This window comes from Denticeps clupeoides, chromosome 3 (genome assembly GCF_900700375.1).
Source record: "Denticeps clupeoides chromosome 3, fDenClu1.1, whole genome shotgun sequence".
In the NCBI taxonomy this organism is placed as follows: Eukaryota; Metazoa; Chordata; class Actinopteri; order Clupeiformes; family Denticipitidae; genus Denticeps; species Denticeps clupeoides.
The window spans coordinates 9,007,386-9,024,201 of NC_041709.1; the positions used below are offsets into that span (position 1 = coordinate 9,007,386).

Sequence of the window (16,816 nt, forward strand, 5' to 3'; positions counted from 1 at the left end):
TTTTTCAGAAACATAGAAATGAAAACAAAAAGAACTGTATGTTGCAACTAATAACCATGCATTCTAAACCAAATGTGCTTCTTTTTTGGCCAATTTGCATAAATATTGTAGCATATTTCTTCACTCATTGTATGTAGATATGCTGGTAAAACCAGCTGGTAAAATGTAACAAAATGACTGACTAGATGCCTGATGTTCCTGTACACAGACGACTGCTTTTTAGAATGCTTTTAAACCACTTAATTAACCAAGATTTCAAACTGATTAAAGACCACCCTGTTCCTTTGACATTGGATGTTCAGGTGAAAATCTTTTTTTCGAACATTTACTGAAATGTTTTCATGCTGTGTTTCTTCAAGGGAGCTTCTTGCCAGAATAAGTGAGCAAACAAAACCCAAGAACACATGAGGAATTCATTACATTACAATGATGTAATTCACTAATCGTCCTCGCTTTTACAGTCTTCTGATCACGTGAAACAAGCTTCAGTGAAAGTGAAGTTATTGTCATTGTGAAGCACTGCAGCACAGCACACGGTGCACACAACAAAATGGTGGGCAGCCATGAAAGGTGCCCGGGGAGCAGTGTGTGGGGACAGTGCTTTGCTCAGTGGCACCTCAGTGGGACCTTGGCAGGCCAGGATTCAAACCGGCAACCTTCTGATTACAGGTCCACTGCCCAGCAGTGGTTATTCTTAGGGAACGTTTTTAGTAAAATTGTATTGAAACAAATGACAGAAGGGACTCAAATTTAAATACAAATAATGAAATAATGATGCTGATACATTTTAATAAAAAAAATACATCTCCACAAATGCAGACCATAGGAAGTGGACGCCTGTTGGTGACATCTTGGTGCCAGTTACCATAGGACCAGTATCAGACAGGCTAAATATTCTGAAGTGTGTGACCCAAAGTAAACCTGCAGAGGGAGCTACTGCACTGGATATATGGTATATATATGGTTCAAATATTGGATATATGGTATTATAAGAAACACTGTACATTTTTTAAGATTGTGGAACATTCTAAGATTGTGGAGTTCTGACATACTCTGGAGCAAAAGTAAAACATATGAAGGACATTCCCTTCCATTGGTTCATCTTGAATATGGTTTATGGTAAATTCATAGTTTGCGTATATATTTTGTTTTTTGAGTTGAGGTGGCCTACCAGTTATATTCATCAAAGTATATCAGATTGAAACACTCCAGCATTTCCATTTTTTAAAGGTCAATTAATACATTCAGGAGGCAAAGGCAGAATGTGTGCAACTTCTTCATTGGTACAAGCAAATGTGCAACACACAAAGACCAAAAATAAAAAAAGGTCACAAATACAGGCGCATCATCTGGAGTACACAAAAGGCCGCTATTTAACAGAGCGCTCATTAAAATGACAGGCTCACAACAACACACGAACACCGGGGCCATTTTACAGCTGGAACAATGTCTTGATAGAAAAATAACTTACATGAGAAAAACATCATTGTGTCACTGTGAAGCAGGATGCTACAGCAATGCAGTGCTTTTTCAACTAGTTCATAGATTCACTTTAGAGCAACCATGGCTATGTAAAATAAATAAGTGAATACATTAAAAAGGAATCTTCACTGAGGCCAGATATCATCAGCATTTATCTATAACGACGGAATACGGTATATTTCCAGTAATTAACCAGTAAAAGGGTAGCGTCAGTTCCTTGGTAAATACTGCATGTCACGTTGCTCAGAAGCTCCTTGTGATCCTGTGATGAACTGGTGTTGTCAGTTGTGCTTCATGAGGATGGGTTCTTGCACAACAATTTTTTTTTTCTGTCCTGATATAAAGAGCTTACCCAACTCAGAACAGCTCCCTTTGGGACTGTCCAAATACTAAAATGTAGGTGATGGTAATGAAGTGAAAAAGAAAAAATTATGAGTTTTACCAGGAGAGATTTTGTGGGCCTCTGTCATGTTCAGAAGCACGCCAACTCAGGCTAAAAAGTCCCCAGTTCCATAGCCAATATCTTCCAGATAGAAAGACAGAGGGAAGCAGAAATGCTGTAATCAGTCTGTAATTTCTACAAGCCGTGGAGACGAGTTATTGACAGCAGAGGTCCACACCCTCTCCAGCTGCTGCAATGGAGCCAAACTCCCTGCTGACCATGAAAGCCAAGGCAGCCTCCCGTCTCCCTCTCAGAGCACAAGCAAGATGACGGAGGATCGATTATAGTGGCCACCTGTGGAGTGGATGGTGGGGAGGAAAATAAACAAGCTTAATGCCAGCTCCATATGAGAAGGGCGCGCTGGTTCGAAAATTGATATATATTACAGCAAGAAGCTCGGTCCCAGGATGTTTGCACACATGCGCTAACATTTTTGGGGATTGCCAATAAATTCCAGGGGAGTGACAATGTAACCCAAGTTAATGTGTAAAATGTAAAAGAATAATTTGGACTAAATTTTCTGAAAATTTTGCCATTTGTGCTTTTAATGCATTTATAGCAAGAGCCACTCAAAACATAAAATTTCAACTTTTACAAAATATATTGCAGGCTATCCATTCAAATTTCATTGACAACAGTACATTTCAATTTTATTTTAGGGTTGGCGGTGTCAAATATAAGTAAAAAGAATTTTCTCCTTTTTTGAAGAGCTGACTCTGGGGTGTATTGAGTGCCTGACGTTCTCTGTTGATTATGACTGATGAGCTGGGAAAGGATCTCAGTTTTCAACTTACAATGATCACAAACAATATTGATTGCAGGGTTGCAGTACTCACCATGGTATAGGGCTCTAAACAAGGCCATCATATAAGGATAGAGCCTGGACTATGGAGGGGTCTGCTTTGGAGCCCTCCTGGAACTCCTGCAGGGTCAGCATCCCATCTGCATTCTGTTAACAAAGGCACAATGGCTGAAAAACGTCCGACATCTGTTCCAGACAACGCTTCCTGTATCATTTAATGGGATTCATAGAAGGGGAAAAATACCCAGAAGCAAGGGACGCATTCCTCTCAACTCTGCTGTATTCTTTGTGTGCAGATAATACTTTTCCCATGAAATTCACCACAGCTAGTTGGCCAGTACCTGATAAGGTGCCAGGCATGACTGGGCATGATGGCTCATATTAATTGCGTTCAGTCATCTGAACTCAAAGACTCAGATGACCCTCCAGCAGTGCTGTGACCACGCCCCTCCCAAACTGGCTGTTCAGCGGACAATTACTCCAAGAGCACAGTTGAGGACAGAGCTCGGGTCAGGTCAGGTCAGGAATAATCACTCTACTTCACTCGGGTGTCTTGAGGGCAGTGGGTGGAAAGATGGTAGAATGGAGGAACATCTTATGAAGCTTGGAATGATGTTGGCTCATGTGGTGAATTATGTGGTGAATTAATTCAAACTAACGAATGCTGTGAATTCTGGTTCAAGCTTGCAGGATTTATGCTTGATGGATATGGACATCTTTAAAATATATTTTGAAAGGGTTGGGCTTAGTCACAAATATCACAGTTCCATTGACAAGGTTATTGGGCTACCTTGTCCATCATGGCAAAGATGCGATCCACTCTTTTCTCGGGTGTGTTTTCCTCCTCAGGTAATTCCACTGTGTTCCCCTACAACCAAAGGAACAAAGGATGACATACCAGAGTGCACTGGCTGGTGAAAACTGACAGTAGTGACGGGCACCTTCATATATCTGAAAATTGTCAGCTGTGAAATTCCTTAATTATACACGATGGAATGTCTCCGAGCAAAAATAAAAAACTGACAAGTGCATGCTGCCTCCCATAGTCTCTCACTGCCTCTCATTACGCTGCCATATTGTTCGGCAGCCATCCATGTTGGGACGGGAAGCCCATGACTCACCACCATCTGGTAAATGGCATCCACAATGTTCAGCATCTCGTCCCGAGTTATGTAGCCATCATTGTCGAGATCGTAAAGTTTAAAAGCCCCTAAAACAGCAATAAAAACAAACGTGAGTCTGGACTTGAATGAAAAGAATAAATATATTTATGGTTAGCTAGTTATGCTGGTGTGTGTGTGTGTGTGTGTGTGTGTGTGTATAAATTGTGTATGTATAAGAGCATGACACTGGAGGGTGTGGCTAGTTTACCCAGGCATTTGCCTGAAGTGCCCATCAGGCATGAGTTTGACATGCCTGATGGGCACTTCGGCATGAGTGTGACATGCCACACCCTCCCGTCTCATTAACTTTTGACGTGTTTACATGTAAATAAGCTTCTCCCAAGTGTCTTGTCTTTGCTCTTCCGTTTGTCTACCTTTGCTACAGAGTGTGTGTGTTTTGAGCACATATTGGTTCTGTTTTTTCTTATTAGAGCCGTTGTGTGGGTCAAAAGCCTTACATCTGAGCTTTTCATCTAGCGTCCCTCTGGAGGTGACAGACAAAGCCTGGATAAATTCGGAGAACTCAATACGGCCATCCTGGGTTGAAAACAATAAGGAGAAAGGGGACATTTATTTACATTAGAGAGAGAGATGGATGACAAGGCAAAATGACACACACACACACACACACACACACACACACACACACACACACACAGGAAAGTAATGGCTCTAGAGAATTTATGTCTGCCTCACAAAAAGAGCAGAGGACAGGGACTCTGGCATTGCAGGGACTGAGAAAAGATACTTCAAAATGTAATTTCACAAATGGATTCAGAAGGACGAAGAGAGACCTGGGAGCACCTTCTTTTAAAGCCAGAAGGCTGTATAAGTAGCAGAGCCTTTGATATTAAATGCAGAAAAAGGTCATAATCCAAACATCTCACCGAGACCTTCACAGTTTTTAAACAGGCCTCACCAAAGTGGCGTGACCTCAGATGAAAATAGATGTTTTGACCACATTGCTTGTGGCCACTCTACTACAGAAAGATCTTGTCGCGCTACCTTCTATAAGGTGCAAAATACACTCACAAAAACACATACTAGTGTACACACGTGCACTGATGCACACAAGTGATATTTGAATTATTTTGCATTAATCACATTTGCATAATCACACAATTAAACACACTGATAACACCCACGAAAGGCATTTTTAACACATGCTCTGGCAGACACCCTTCCCTGCTCACAAGCTAATGCACCTCTGCCATGCAGTCTTTCTTAAAAGAACTGCCTGATGTAATAGCAGACTCATAGAATAATGGTCTTCTTAGACAGTCAGCTAGGTGAAGCAAATAAGGGATTAGAATGACATTTTAGTAAGCATGTCTACCAACTGCTGTAAATATAAATGGTTTATATTTGTAAAATGCTGAGGCGAATATAGATTTTGGACATGAATGGCAGTGCAAAGGTATACATTAAAAAGCCTTGACTAGTGGGAGTAGAAGAGAAAATTCCTCTGAAATATTAATTTGCTAGAAAATTGTGGGCATTGCATAAAACTTCAAATCTTTTTTGTAGGTGAAAGGTCAAATATTTTGTGACCACACAAGGGTAATCCCTTCTAGGTACCTTATTCTCGTCAAAAACATTGAAGACAAAGGTGGCAAACTTTGTTGGGTCACCAAATGGGAAGAACTGCTTGTAGATCTTCTGGAAGCCAGCAGCGTCCAGCTGCCCACTGGGGCAATCTTTAATGAAGCCCTTATACCTGTGGATGATGGGAAATATCATCAGAGCCAAACAGAAGAAAACACAATGAAGACGCAACCTTGACCCTGGTTGACCATCGGTACTGAACGCTTGTTTCGAATCTTAAAATCACAGGATTTTAAGATCCTAAGGTGGATCTTAAAATCCAGTTCAAACAAATTCATACAGCCTTTTCAACAGGAAAAGATCATTATTCACACTTGTGGCATCTGGCACTAAAAAAACAAATGAAATGTAACAAAAAAAAAAAATGTGTATGTCTCTGAGTCATTCCACAATGTCTTCAATTATGAATTATATTAGCCTTAAAAACGGCACTAAAAAAACAGAAATGTGGTGTTGAGAGCTAATTAGCCACCCGGCACACTTTCAGAGTGACCTTTGTGGTGGAAGTGTGTGGCATTAAATGTGAAAATTAGAAAATGCTTCGAGTGAATTACTCACTCAGGCAGCAATTATCTTTAAGGCCAAGGTGAAAAATAAATCATTGCCTGCAGCCTGTCCAGTCAAAACATTAATAAATAAGCCATCAGTGAGTCCAGGGCCACAGAAGGTGTGGGCAGACAGAGACAACACACGGGTCAACAGGGACACTAATAGGGTTCAGTCAGTCTACTTGATGCTTTAGAACTTTGTGATGTGGGGTCTGGTCACTACAGTTTTGGTTTGTTTTATCTGATTCAATTCAATTCTACGCAGGGGATTCTGTAGAGGTTTAGTTGGGTGACAGAAGGGCACAATATAATTTAAACCATTTTCTAGGCATTTAGTGCTGCTCATGTGCCTGTAGATGGTGCATCAGGTGAGACATGTTGCCCCACTTCTCAACTGTCAACCTAAGCGGTGGTAAAGCTGTGATAAAAGAAGAAATGTCATTTGAAATGCAGTCCTCCATCAATCTATGAGCCCTGTTTTCATGCAGGTGATCATCATGCAAGACCATGATCTATGCATTCAACTGCTCTTTAACCATGCTTCAATTTCCAAAATATGGAACAAGAGGTGGATGTTCTCTAAAGATGTTGCCTTGTTATGAATGAACCAAATTACAGTCACACATGACAGAAACTGGACACTTATAAAATAAAAATAAATCACACATTAAATGTGGCTCATACTGAGCGGGGAAAAATTTTGCCCTCAATAACACACTCAATCATTTTTGAGAAAGACACTACAATAATATTTTTGGCTTCAGTGCCTAAGCACTTGGTAATGAAAACACAGCATTCCTACTGTGCAGAAAATTGTTGGCACCATTATCATATATCTCTACAGGGACAAGAAATATCTATTACAAATAAAATTGCATGGAGCAGAAAAGCAAAAACACTGGAGGAAAACCTGCTGCCAGATGACAGAAAGAATAGTTCCTTGATAGACAATAATCCAAGTACATGCACATCTGGTCCAAACAATGTCTGACTTCAAAATTCTAGCAGTCTTTAAAGATAGCAATTTGATATTTTCAAATCCTGGTATTAAAAACACTTTTCACAGCCCCTGAGCCATTGTCAGCATGCTAATGAAAGTCTGTAATGGGTGCAGTTTTCATTGTAGGAGGGCAATGCTTTTGATTTTGAAAGGACTCCAGAGGTTCCTCCAATAAAAGCCCTCAGTGACTACATAATGATTGAGAATATTAAGTACTAGTTATGCTTAAAGTCCATTGCATTTTCGTTTCAGTGTTTCCGATGACTGCACGAATACTGATGATTAACAGACGTTGGCCCTTACCCACTCATCACACTTTGCACTAGGCAAATTTAACTTAAAATGCATGTATATTCAGCATATAAGTAGACTTGTTGAATGTTTCACGTGTATTAGTGAAAAGTGATGTGACAATACAAAGTCATTGTATTTGATCAATGACCAGCCAATGGAGGCTCCTACAGAACAAAACTGACCTAGCATACAAACAAATATGCTGCAAAGCCATCACAAACACATCACCGCATAATGCAGCAGTGGCAGCTGTCAGTATAAAGACTGTGTGTGTATGTGTGCGTGATGCGGCCTTGTACGTATCTACATATGTACATATGATGGGTCTTCTGGTCTTCAACAAAGACAACAACCAAAAAAAAAAAATCCCTTGTGTATCTTGAGTAGGAGCTGAAGCAGTGCGTGTGTGTAGCCATCTCTCCCCACTCAGACAACAGGTGAGAGGGGCACAACTACAAGGGAAGCATTTTCCCTCTAGTATCGTGTCAACGCTCACAGGCATGAGAAGTGCTTCAGAGCAGCTCAGCGAGGCAGTTCGCTTCAGAAATTGGTATTTGGGCGTCGCCTGCACTGTCTGAAGGTGACAGACACTCTCTCGAAAATGTCTCCTCGCGACGCGTGTCAGACAGTGAAAGCTCCCAGAGTCTCTGTATAAACAGGCTGAGAAAAAAACATCTTCAGATGCAAACAAAAGCAGTACAGCCAGTTGTACAGTCTTCAGGTGTTTACTCTCACTGCTTACTCAGAGCAAATCTTATAATTTCGCTTTGTAGCAAATATTACCACACGACAATTTGACTGCTTCAATTTTCTTTCAGTTCGCCCTCAATAATTTGTGTCCTCTGCAACATTCAATTACACTGTCTCGGCCTCCCTCTTTATTTCTCTCCCCTCCCTTCACTGCCCCACTTCTGCCCAGGCACATTGCCCAGTGTCAACAGCTCTCCATCTGTGGAGTGCTGCAGGAGAGCTGAACACCGCACTTGGCGCCCAGAGCGGGGAATTTTGTAGACAAGCGAAGAGGATGGGACAGAACCAGAGCACACAGGAGGAGGTCAGAGAAGCGGCCCCACCTGACCACGTCTTCACTAAGGGGGGAAAAAAATGGCCAGATAAAATGGCGGTTATCAGACCCTGGAAAAGGATTCGTTGCGGGAAGACTCTGCAGCATCAGTCAGTGAGGCAGGAGGGGGGTCAGCTGGAGGGTCATTTCTGGGGTTGGTACAAGGACACTTCACAACCATCATACACTCAGATAATGCTCAGGCCCTGGCTAACATCAGGCCATCAGCAAGAGTTTATATATGACAGACAAAAGAACACACATCATCGAAACATGGTGGAGTCAGACAGACAAATAATGAAGCTTTTCCCCTGTAGCTCCTTCAGCATGTAAGGACAACAGCTGGACTCTGACTCTATGGGTGATGTCCTCTGACATGTCCTGTGAACTCGGGGATACAGAACATCGAGCAGTTTAAATTGTCCCGAATTAGAATGTGTGATTGTCCCATTTTAGACAATAGACAAATAGGAAGCAGTCCTTTGTTGTTTGTATCTGATTAGTTTTATATTAGGAAAACAGGGCCCTATAGGATTCTTAAGCATTACGTTAACATCAATTCATGAAATATCAGCTCATCAAGGGAAAAAAAGCATATATAATAAATAATACCTTCTGTTCATAGCTCATTTACTGTAGATAACACAACTACCCCTTGTTTAGCACTTTAAATTCTAGGTGCTTGACAGACAGGCACTGAGGAAAAAAGAGAAATGGAGTAGCGCACTCACCACTGCTGCACCTCTTTTTCTGTGACTGCAGAGAAAGAGAAAGGGACAAGGCATTAGCAGAAAGCAGAATACAATACTTCTACAATGGTGGCACAGGGAAACCAGCATGCATACTTCACGGAAAAGATGGACGTTGCGGTGAGGGAGGTCAGACTGACCCCATATCAATCTTTTTTTGTTATAAAATGCTAATAAATATTAGTTTTGAATACTTTTCGATGTTCAAAAATGAGTAAATTGTACCAAATCAGTATCGCAGTTAATATTTGATCTATGAATGTTGCAAGTTGCCTGGTTTTATGTTTGAAGCTATAACCATGTGAAAGCAAGAAGCTGCATCTCTCTCATTCAGGTCCATGCCAAACTCCATCAAACCCTGCTGCTGCTACACACACCACACTGGCTTCCCTGTGACAGGCATGTTAATGTCACAGTACACCTCCAGCTGAGCCTGACATCCCTCCCCTGACACCCGCCTCCCAGGGGGGCAGACAGACCAACTTCATTCCCACTCTGCCTCAATGCCTTAACTGGGTTGAGTAGGTTCCCTGAGTGTGTGTGTGTGTGTGTGTGTCTTGTGACAGTGGCGCTGGATGAAAGTTTGTCTCTCTCATTCCTACTCCCGGTCTGTTCACCTGCATACTCACATGCCCACACACACACACACCCACACACAGCTTTTGTCACAGAATTTTATGCCATTACCACACCCAGCGGAGGGCATCCAGGCAGAGAGAAGGTGGAGAGGACATGCGGAGGGAGGGAGAGCAGCAGGGAGAGACGGATAAAGCGGAGGCAACAGGAGAAATGATGTAAGAGCGATATGGCAAGTGAGGCAGAGAGAATAAAGAGAGGAAAGATCACTGATCCACATCATCAGAGGCAGGGACGGGTGAGCAGAAGAAATAAAGGAAATGGAGATGATATCATTATATAACCAATAATAATATTGTAGGACATCAGTATATAAACTACAATAAATGGGATATGAGTATGCTGAGAAATTAATATTTCAGAAGCATTTATTAATAACAGTCCCTGAAGAGATTGTGTTAAAAGCACTGCAGCTTTGTCATTTTACTGCATGACACTATACACTCCAACAAGTGAAAAAATACCGCACACACTGGCCACACATTAAACATTCTATCATGTTCCGGCCCAGGCAGAATTTGCCAACTACTGGTTTGCTAAAGGACTCAGGACCATGGACAGCCTTTGTGTTGATTCTCTGTAACTTGTCTCACCTCTGTCTCACTCCCTCACACCCTTTACATAGCTCCCAGTCCCTTGTGTGTTAACTTCGTCTCGTCCTTTTTATGTGATTACAACCTTCTTGTTTCCTTGTTCAGTTGGTCTGTATTCTGTGTATCTGAGGCCACGTCCCCTATACTTTTGGAGTTGCAGCGTTAACTCTTTATATTAAACTTGCACCTGCATTCACCTCTCCATCCAACTGACACACACAGACACATACACAATAAACTAAGGAACAATAACCAAAGCACAAAGCAAATGTCACCTCACAATGCTGAATTAGATGGATGTCATGTCAGAGTGATCACACAGCCCGGGACAAGAGAAGTGATGACAGTGAGAGAGAAGATCCCTGCCCCCAGCTGTCTGTACATGGTGTGCTGAGTCCCCACCTGTGATGGAGACCCTCAGCTCTGATTCACTACAGCCCGCTTTCATCTGCCTCAGCTACCTCCACACACCACACTCACGCCAACAGCCCAGCAATTGACCAATGATCAAAAGGCATTCCGACTTGTATGGGCTCATCTCGTCCTCTCTTAAGCAGAGTATTATGCTAGTGTCTTACATCACTGCCTGCTTCACAGCAAAGCTTTGTACCATGAAGATAATGAAGAGCGAGGAAAGCCAACTTTGATAAGAAGCAGGAAACACTTCAGAGTCATCCTACCTCCTCTCTCTCTCTCTCTCTCTCTCTCGCTCCCCCTCTCAATTTCCTAATTTCTCAACAAAAGCTGACAAACAAAAAAATGCAATTCTTTTTGCAAAAACACAAATCTAATATAGCAATATGGATACATTTCATCTCCATGGATACAGCACACTGATAGAGTGTCAAGTTGTAGAGCAATCGAGTCTGTGTGATTTATCTCTATAGAGGGGTATCAGAGCTGTGCGTGTGTGTGTGTGTGTGTGTGTGTTGTGTGTGTGTGTAAAATGGAGAGACAAAAAGAGATGGTTAATATAAGACATGGAATATAAAACAAGAATGGCATCCCCTTCCTCCCCCCCTGGCATAGGCATCCGTCGCCCTGCCATGAGATAAGTGGATCGATCCCAAAGTTCGGACACCCAGCAGGGAGGGTTGTGCGGATAGGAAAACAAAGCAAAGGGGAGACACTTAAAAGGGAGAACAGATAGGGGGCAGAGAGATAATGAGGAAAAGGAACAGACAAGCTGCAATCAAACTGACAGGATGAGGAGGTGGAGGAGGAGGAGGAGAACAGAAGAACAAAGAGGGAAGCAACCAGAGAAGGAGGGAGATGCTGAGAGAGAAAGGGAGAGGGAGAGAGAGAGAGAGAGAATACAAGGCTACCAAGCAGCTGGCAACAGCATGTCTGAGTGTGTGAGTGTGTGTGTTCATGCACTGTACTTTGTGGGGACCAAGTGTTCTCTAAAAATTCTATAAAGCATGAAAATGGAGGAAAAAGTGGGTACAGTGGGTGGCCCTGACAATGAAAATGCTTATTGAATTGAACATTGCATTAAACAGTGCTAGTTACACATTTATTAGATGTATTATACACAAGTTACATGTTTACTATAACAGGTCCTCATTAAGCTGTAAAACAAAAGTGTGTGATTAAGATCTGTCTGTAAAACTTTCTAATGCTTGTATTGGAGACGCATAACAAAGCCTACATATGCTCTGGAAAGGCATATTGTGCCACAATCTGCATCCCTGCTACAAGAATCACCCTCATTTGCAGGATCATGTGTTTAAAGATATGATTTCATTTTCGGGTACTACCCACAGCTGCACAGAATCCTAGTTCATTAACAAATCTGTATTATTAGACTAATTGGGGGGGGTTAATGGCAATTTGTTGCGAACGGGAGTGGTGGATGACTGCCAGCTCGGCTGTCCACTGACCTACACCAATCAGATGCTAATTCCCTGCTTTGCCCTTTCCTGCGCCTGCAGTGACAAGAATAAGCGGCACATTAGTTATACAGGAAGGAGGAGAAATGCGAGGCTGGGCTGAAGACAGGCGTGACAGCAGCACACGCTCTTTGATGGGTTGAGAGCCACGCTTCTGACAACACAGCGGCTGTTCCCAGAGCCCTCGCCTCGGAAGTGCCGTCATTTCAGAGCTCCCAGCACCAAAGCCCCTAGGGAGTGGGTTCTGCCCAGATGCACAGGGTTACATCAGACACGTCCCCTCTGCTCACACACACACACAAGCGAGCTATACCAGCGAGCTATACCATGAAAAATTGGACCAAAAAGACTGAAGCCTAAAGAAAGATTGTTAACTTAATTAATTATTTCATTCATCATTGACTATATTAATTATTTTATTTATTATTAATGGAATAAAAATCAAAGAGAACCATTGACATTGACATTCAATTGTTTTTTAATTATTATAATATTTGAGCTCCATGATTAACTCCTTAGTTAACCCACACACCCATTGATTAGAACAATCTGTGTAAGTTCTGCAATGGAGAATACTGAAAAAGTATGAATCTGACTATGGTGTTTATTCACATAATCACCATATAACTTATCAGACACCCTTATCCAGAGCGACTTACAATCAGTACTATCAGACAGTCCCCCTGGAGCAATTTAGGGTTAAGTGTCTTGCTCATGGACACAATGGTAGTGGGTTTGAACCTGTGTCTTTGAGGTCTTATGTAGACCATTATTACAAATGAAAATTATAATAAATGGCTTTAAATATATTTGAGCCATGTTACATTACTGTTATGGGTGACAATGGGAAATCCAATTCCAATGTTTTATGTTTACGCCAATGTAGGATTCAATGCTAAATTCTAAGCAAATGTATTAATAAATGTAAATATTGGCATGTTGTGGTTCAAGCAGGAATTAAAAAGAACCCTTTATGAAGTCAGTTCTCGGCACAGACCTATTAAAATCTGAACAGAGGTTAGTTTCTTAAGTAGTCTGTACGCATAACATGCACACATTCACAATTAAGACATGGTCAACGAGTCGCCCGTGTGACAGCCTCGCTCCCGTCACTGGCAGCGCACCCTCCTTCCCTCCCTCCCTCACTCCAGAGGAGCCTCTCCAAATAAGCCCCATCTTCCTTCTCAGCCTCCGATGAATTTTAATAAGCCTCGCCTGAGACACGCTGAGAGGGGCGCCGGCCACCAACAGCAGGCTTGTTCATTCATGTCAGCACGCATCTCCCGCTGATACAACAGACCCCCCTCGGCTCCCCTTAAAAACACCATTATCAGTCACATGCTCCGCATTGACAGGAATCATCGCCACGTGGGAGGCTGAATGGCTGACGGCGGTTGTTTTCCTGGGACAGGGAGGTGTGGTCATGTGGAGAGGTGCCGGTGAAGCAGCAGCTGGTTGGACGGTAGGCCCTGGGACTGACCCATGCAGAGACTAGACGAGGGTCTAATCGATTACAATCCTCCAAATAAGCCAAAGCACACACACACACCTCAGTGCCCTAGACATTACGCTGATTTCATGTGTGTACGTGTGTTTTTCACTGGCCCACTACACACCATCTGCATCGCGTCCCCCATGGGGCTTCAGGGTAAAACGATCCCCTCGTTTTGAAACAATTACCGAGGCCACGGCTACCTGCCAGTTATTGACTGCCGGTGGCTCCTGTCAGCTGCCAAGCTGCTGTACTTTCCGAGCATCTGAATTAACAGCCCATGACCCTGAATTGAAAAGCCAGACAAGAAACCTATACACTCAGCACCATCATTTTTGTACCCTGACAAAGTAACTGCACAACATGTCGACAACAAAGTCCAAAACAACACAGAAACGTGACCGTCAGACATCAGACAACCAACAGCCTTATAATCAGAAATTCAGACCGATCAGATTCTAATCATTTGTTCCAGGGCTTTGAACAGGCAGGGGAATAAACCAAAAGTACCACATGGTGTTAAAGCTGGAAACAAAGAAGCAGGAGGAGGAGAGTGAGAAAGAGAGCGATAGAGTGGGAGGTGGCGGAAGAAGACAAAGGCTGGGAGAAGCATGAGAGCGAAGGAGAGGACAGGAGGATGGCGAGGGGGCATGGAAGGGCGCGACGCCGTTACTCACAGTAGGTTTTTCTGGTCAGCTCCTCCACCACCTCAGGCTTGAGTTTGCTGTTGGACTTCCCCATGGCTTCTGGTGGTGAAGACCACGTTGCATTCCCCCCCCCTACACCCCTCCTCGCTCTGCCACCTTCAGGACCATTGACTGGGTCAGGGAAAGAGAGAGTCCCGCCAATGCCTGGCTGCAGTGCCCTCGTATTCCGGGCAGGGAGGGGAGCGGGAGCGGAGAAATGTGATTACGGGATGCGCCGGGTCCCTCTCCGCAGGCAGGGACTGAAGAGGAGGCTGTAATCCGCCGAGCCCTTCCTCCTCAGCCCTGGTGCCACGCAGCCCGCGGGGGAGGACAGTAGATCTGGTCAGCGGCCGAGACCCCGGCAAGGAGATCCTCTGAGGAGGGGTGCAGGCTGGGTAAAACCCCGGAGGGAAGGCGGAGTTGGGGGTTGGGAGTTGAGAGGCGCGGGCTGCTGGATGAGCGAGACTGTGAGCCCCACTGCGTGTGTTCATGCGTGTGTGTTGTGACCATGCGACGCGTTGATACCGTTGCCCCTAGCGACAGAAGCCACTCCTCCTCCTGTTCTCTCTCTCTCTCTCTCCCCCTCATCTCAAGACTACAAAATAGTTTTCATTTTTCCCCTCCTTTAAGTGTTTTTTTTATTAACTGCTTTATTATTACAAATGCTTCACAAAGCGACAAAAAACACACAAAATGTCTATGTGATGAATGGGATGGTAGTAGACTAGTGGATAACACACTCGCCTATGAACCAGAAGACCCGGGTTAAAATCCCACTTACTACCATTGTGTCCCTGAGCAAGACACTTAACCCTAAGTTGCTCCAGGGGGGGACTGTCCCTGTAACTACTGATTGTAAGTCGCTCTGGATAAGGGCGTCTGATAAATGCTGTAAATGTAAATGTAAAACAACAACGCAAACAAGCTGTAAACCATCTTCTGAAGGCAGCGACTGCTGAGATAAGCGTACATGTTCCTCCTCAGCCCTTTAGACGCAGTGCAGTGAACCCGCTGAGGTCTGTGTGGGCTGCGTTTGTTTGCGGCTGCAATTTTTCAATCAGCCTGAGGTCCTCAGGCTGCACTTTCTGCTTATTGGCCCTTGCATTATTATATGGGATTTTTTTTCATGAACAAACTAAAGAGTGGAGGTGGCTCCTAGCAACTAAAAAGGGAGTGAAAGGATCTCAGGTCTTCGTTGCACTGGACAATCCTGCCTCAAACAGGTTTTAAACAGGTTGTTTTAGCCCTCTGGCAACAGATTTGTTAAGACAAAACAGTGCAAGCTGTTTGTACTGCATTCATTTGCACTGCAGACTGCCTTTCCTCAGTCCATCCATATGGACTATTGATGTTCATAAAACATGTTTTCTGGATAAAAATGAAATATGGCAACAAGCTTGGAGCAACTCTGCATGAATTACCACGCATTAGGAAGCACCAGCAACCAGCGATAAACGTGCCTCCAGGGCAGTCCATGTCTAAAACTCCATGAGAAAAGACTCTCTAATTGATTCTGATGAGGGATCTAATAAGGGTGGGAATCAATTTGTTCCATTAAGAATTATTCTATCAGAATATCAGCCATTCTAGCAGCCTTCACAGCATCTTTTTTTCCTGTGCATTTCTCACAAATACTAAATACAACTGTATCAATGGTATACGTATTTCTTTATTGTTTTATGGTCCCACTACTAAAATGTAACATACTAAAGCACCATTTACATTGCTTACCTCTCTCAGCTTGGGGTTTTGAACTGATTGCATTATCCAATTTTTCATTTTTTAAAAGGTAGACTTTTTTGAGTATTGAGTGTTCAGTCAGGCTGTGGCAATGTAAGTACATATCTGGACCACAAATAAAGCAGCATAACATGGTATTCAGAAGTACACTATTCTTTCCCAAGAGTGAAATGCCTTTAAATATTTATTATGCTCTGACACAAAAATAACCGTATCTATACGCCGAGTCTGCAGTGCAATCTGTCTCTGTCTCTGTAGCATGCTGGATAATCCACCCTCCTGAAAAACAGAGCAACCAAACCAAACCAAACCAGTGATATAGTGAAAATAAAACTCCAAACTAGTTGAGGTGTATTGAGATGATTTAAGAAGTTTTACACCACTGTACATTAAAAATCATTTAGAAATGTCTTTTTTGGATGGGAAACAATTATTTGGTGCATTTCAAAAGACATCAAATGGGTGAAAACGTCCAATTGAATTGTGTTTGTAAAACCAAGTGTGTTAAAAGCTACATCATTATGTCAAACTTTGTCGATTGGTATTTGTTATTCTATTCAAAACCCATTTAGAGTTTTTTTCGGAAAAAAAGGACAATTCTATATGAACTTCAACTTTTGAACCTAAAG

General features: G+C 42.9%; 1 protein-coding gene across 1 annotated transcript; it reads right to left on the minus strand.

The window, feature by feature from the left end:
* Positions 1–772: 772 nt before the first annotated feature.
* On the minus strand, positions 773–14,958 carry ncs1a (neuronal calcium sensor 1a). The gene is made up of 8 exons (XM_028973003.1): positions 14,439–14,958; positions 9,131–9,155; positions 5,468–5,606; positions 4,348–4,426; positions 3,848–3,936; positions 3,517–3,594; positions 2,761–2,873; positions 773–2,218 (listed from the first exon to the last, which is right to left on the minus strand). Exons 1-7 carry the CDS (start codon positions 14,500–14,502, stop codon positions 2,775–2,777), a joined length of 573 nt encoding a protein of 190 aa, XP_028828836.1. The 5' UTR covers positions 14,503–14,958; the 3' UTR covers positions 773–2,218; positions 2,761–2,774.
* Positions 14,959–16,816: the final 1,858 nt, after the last annotated feature.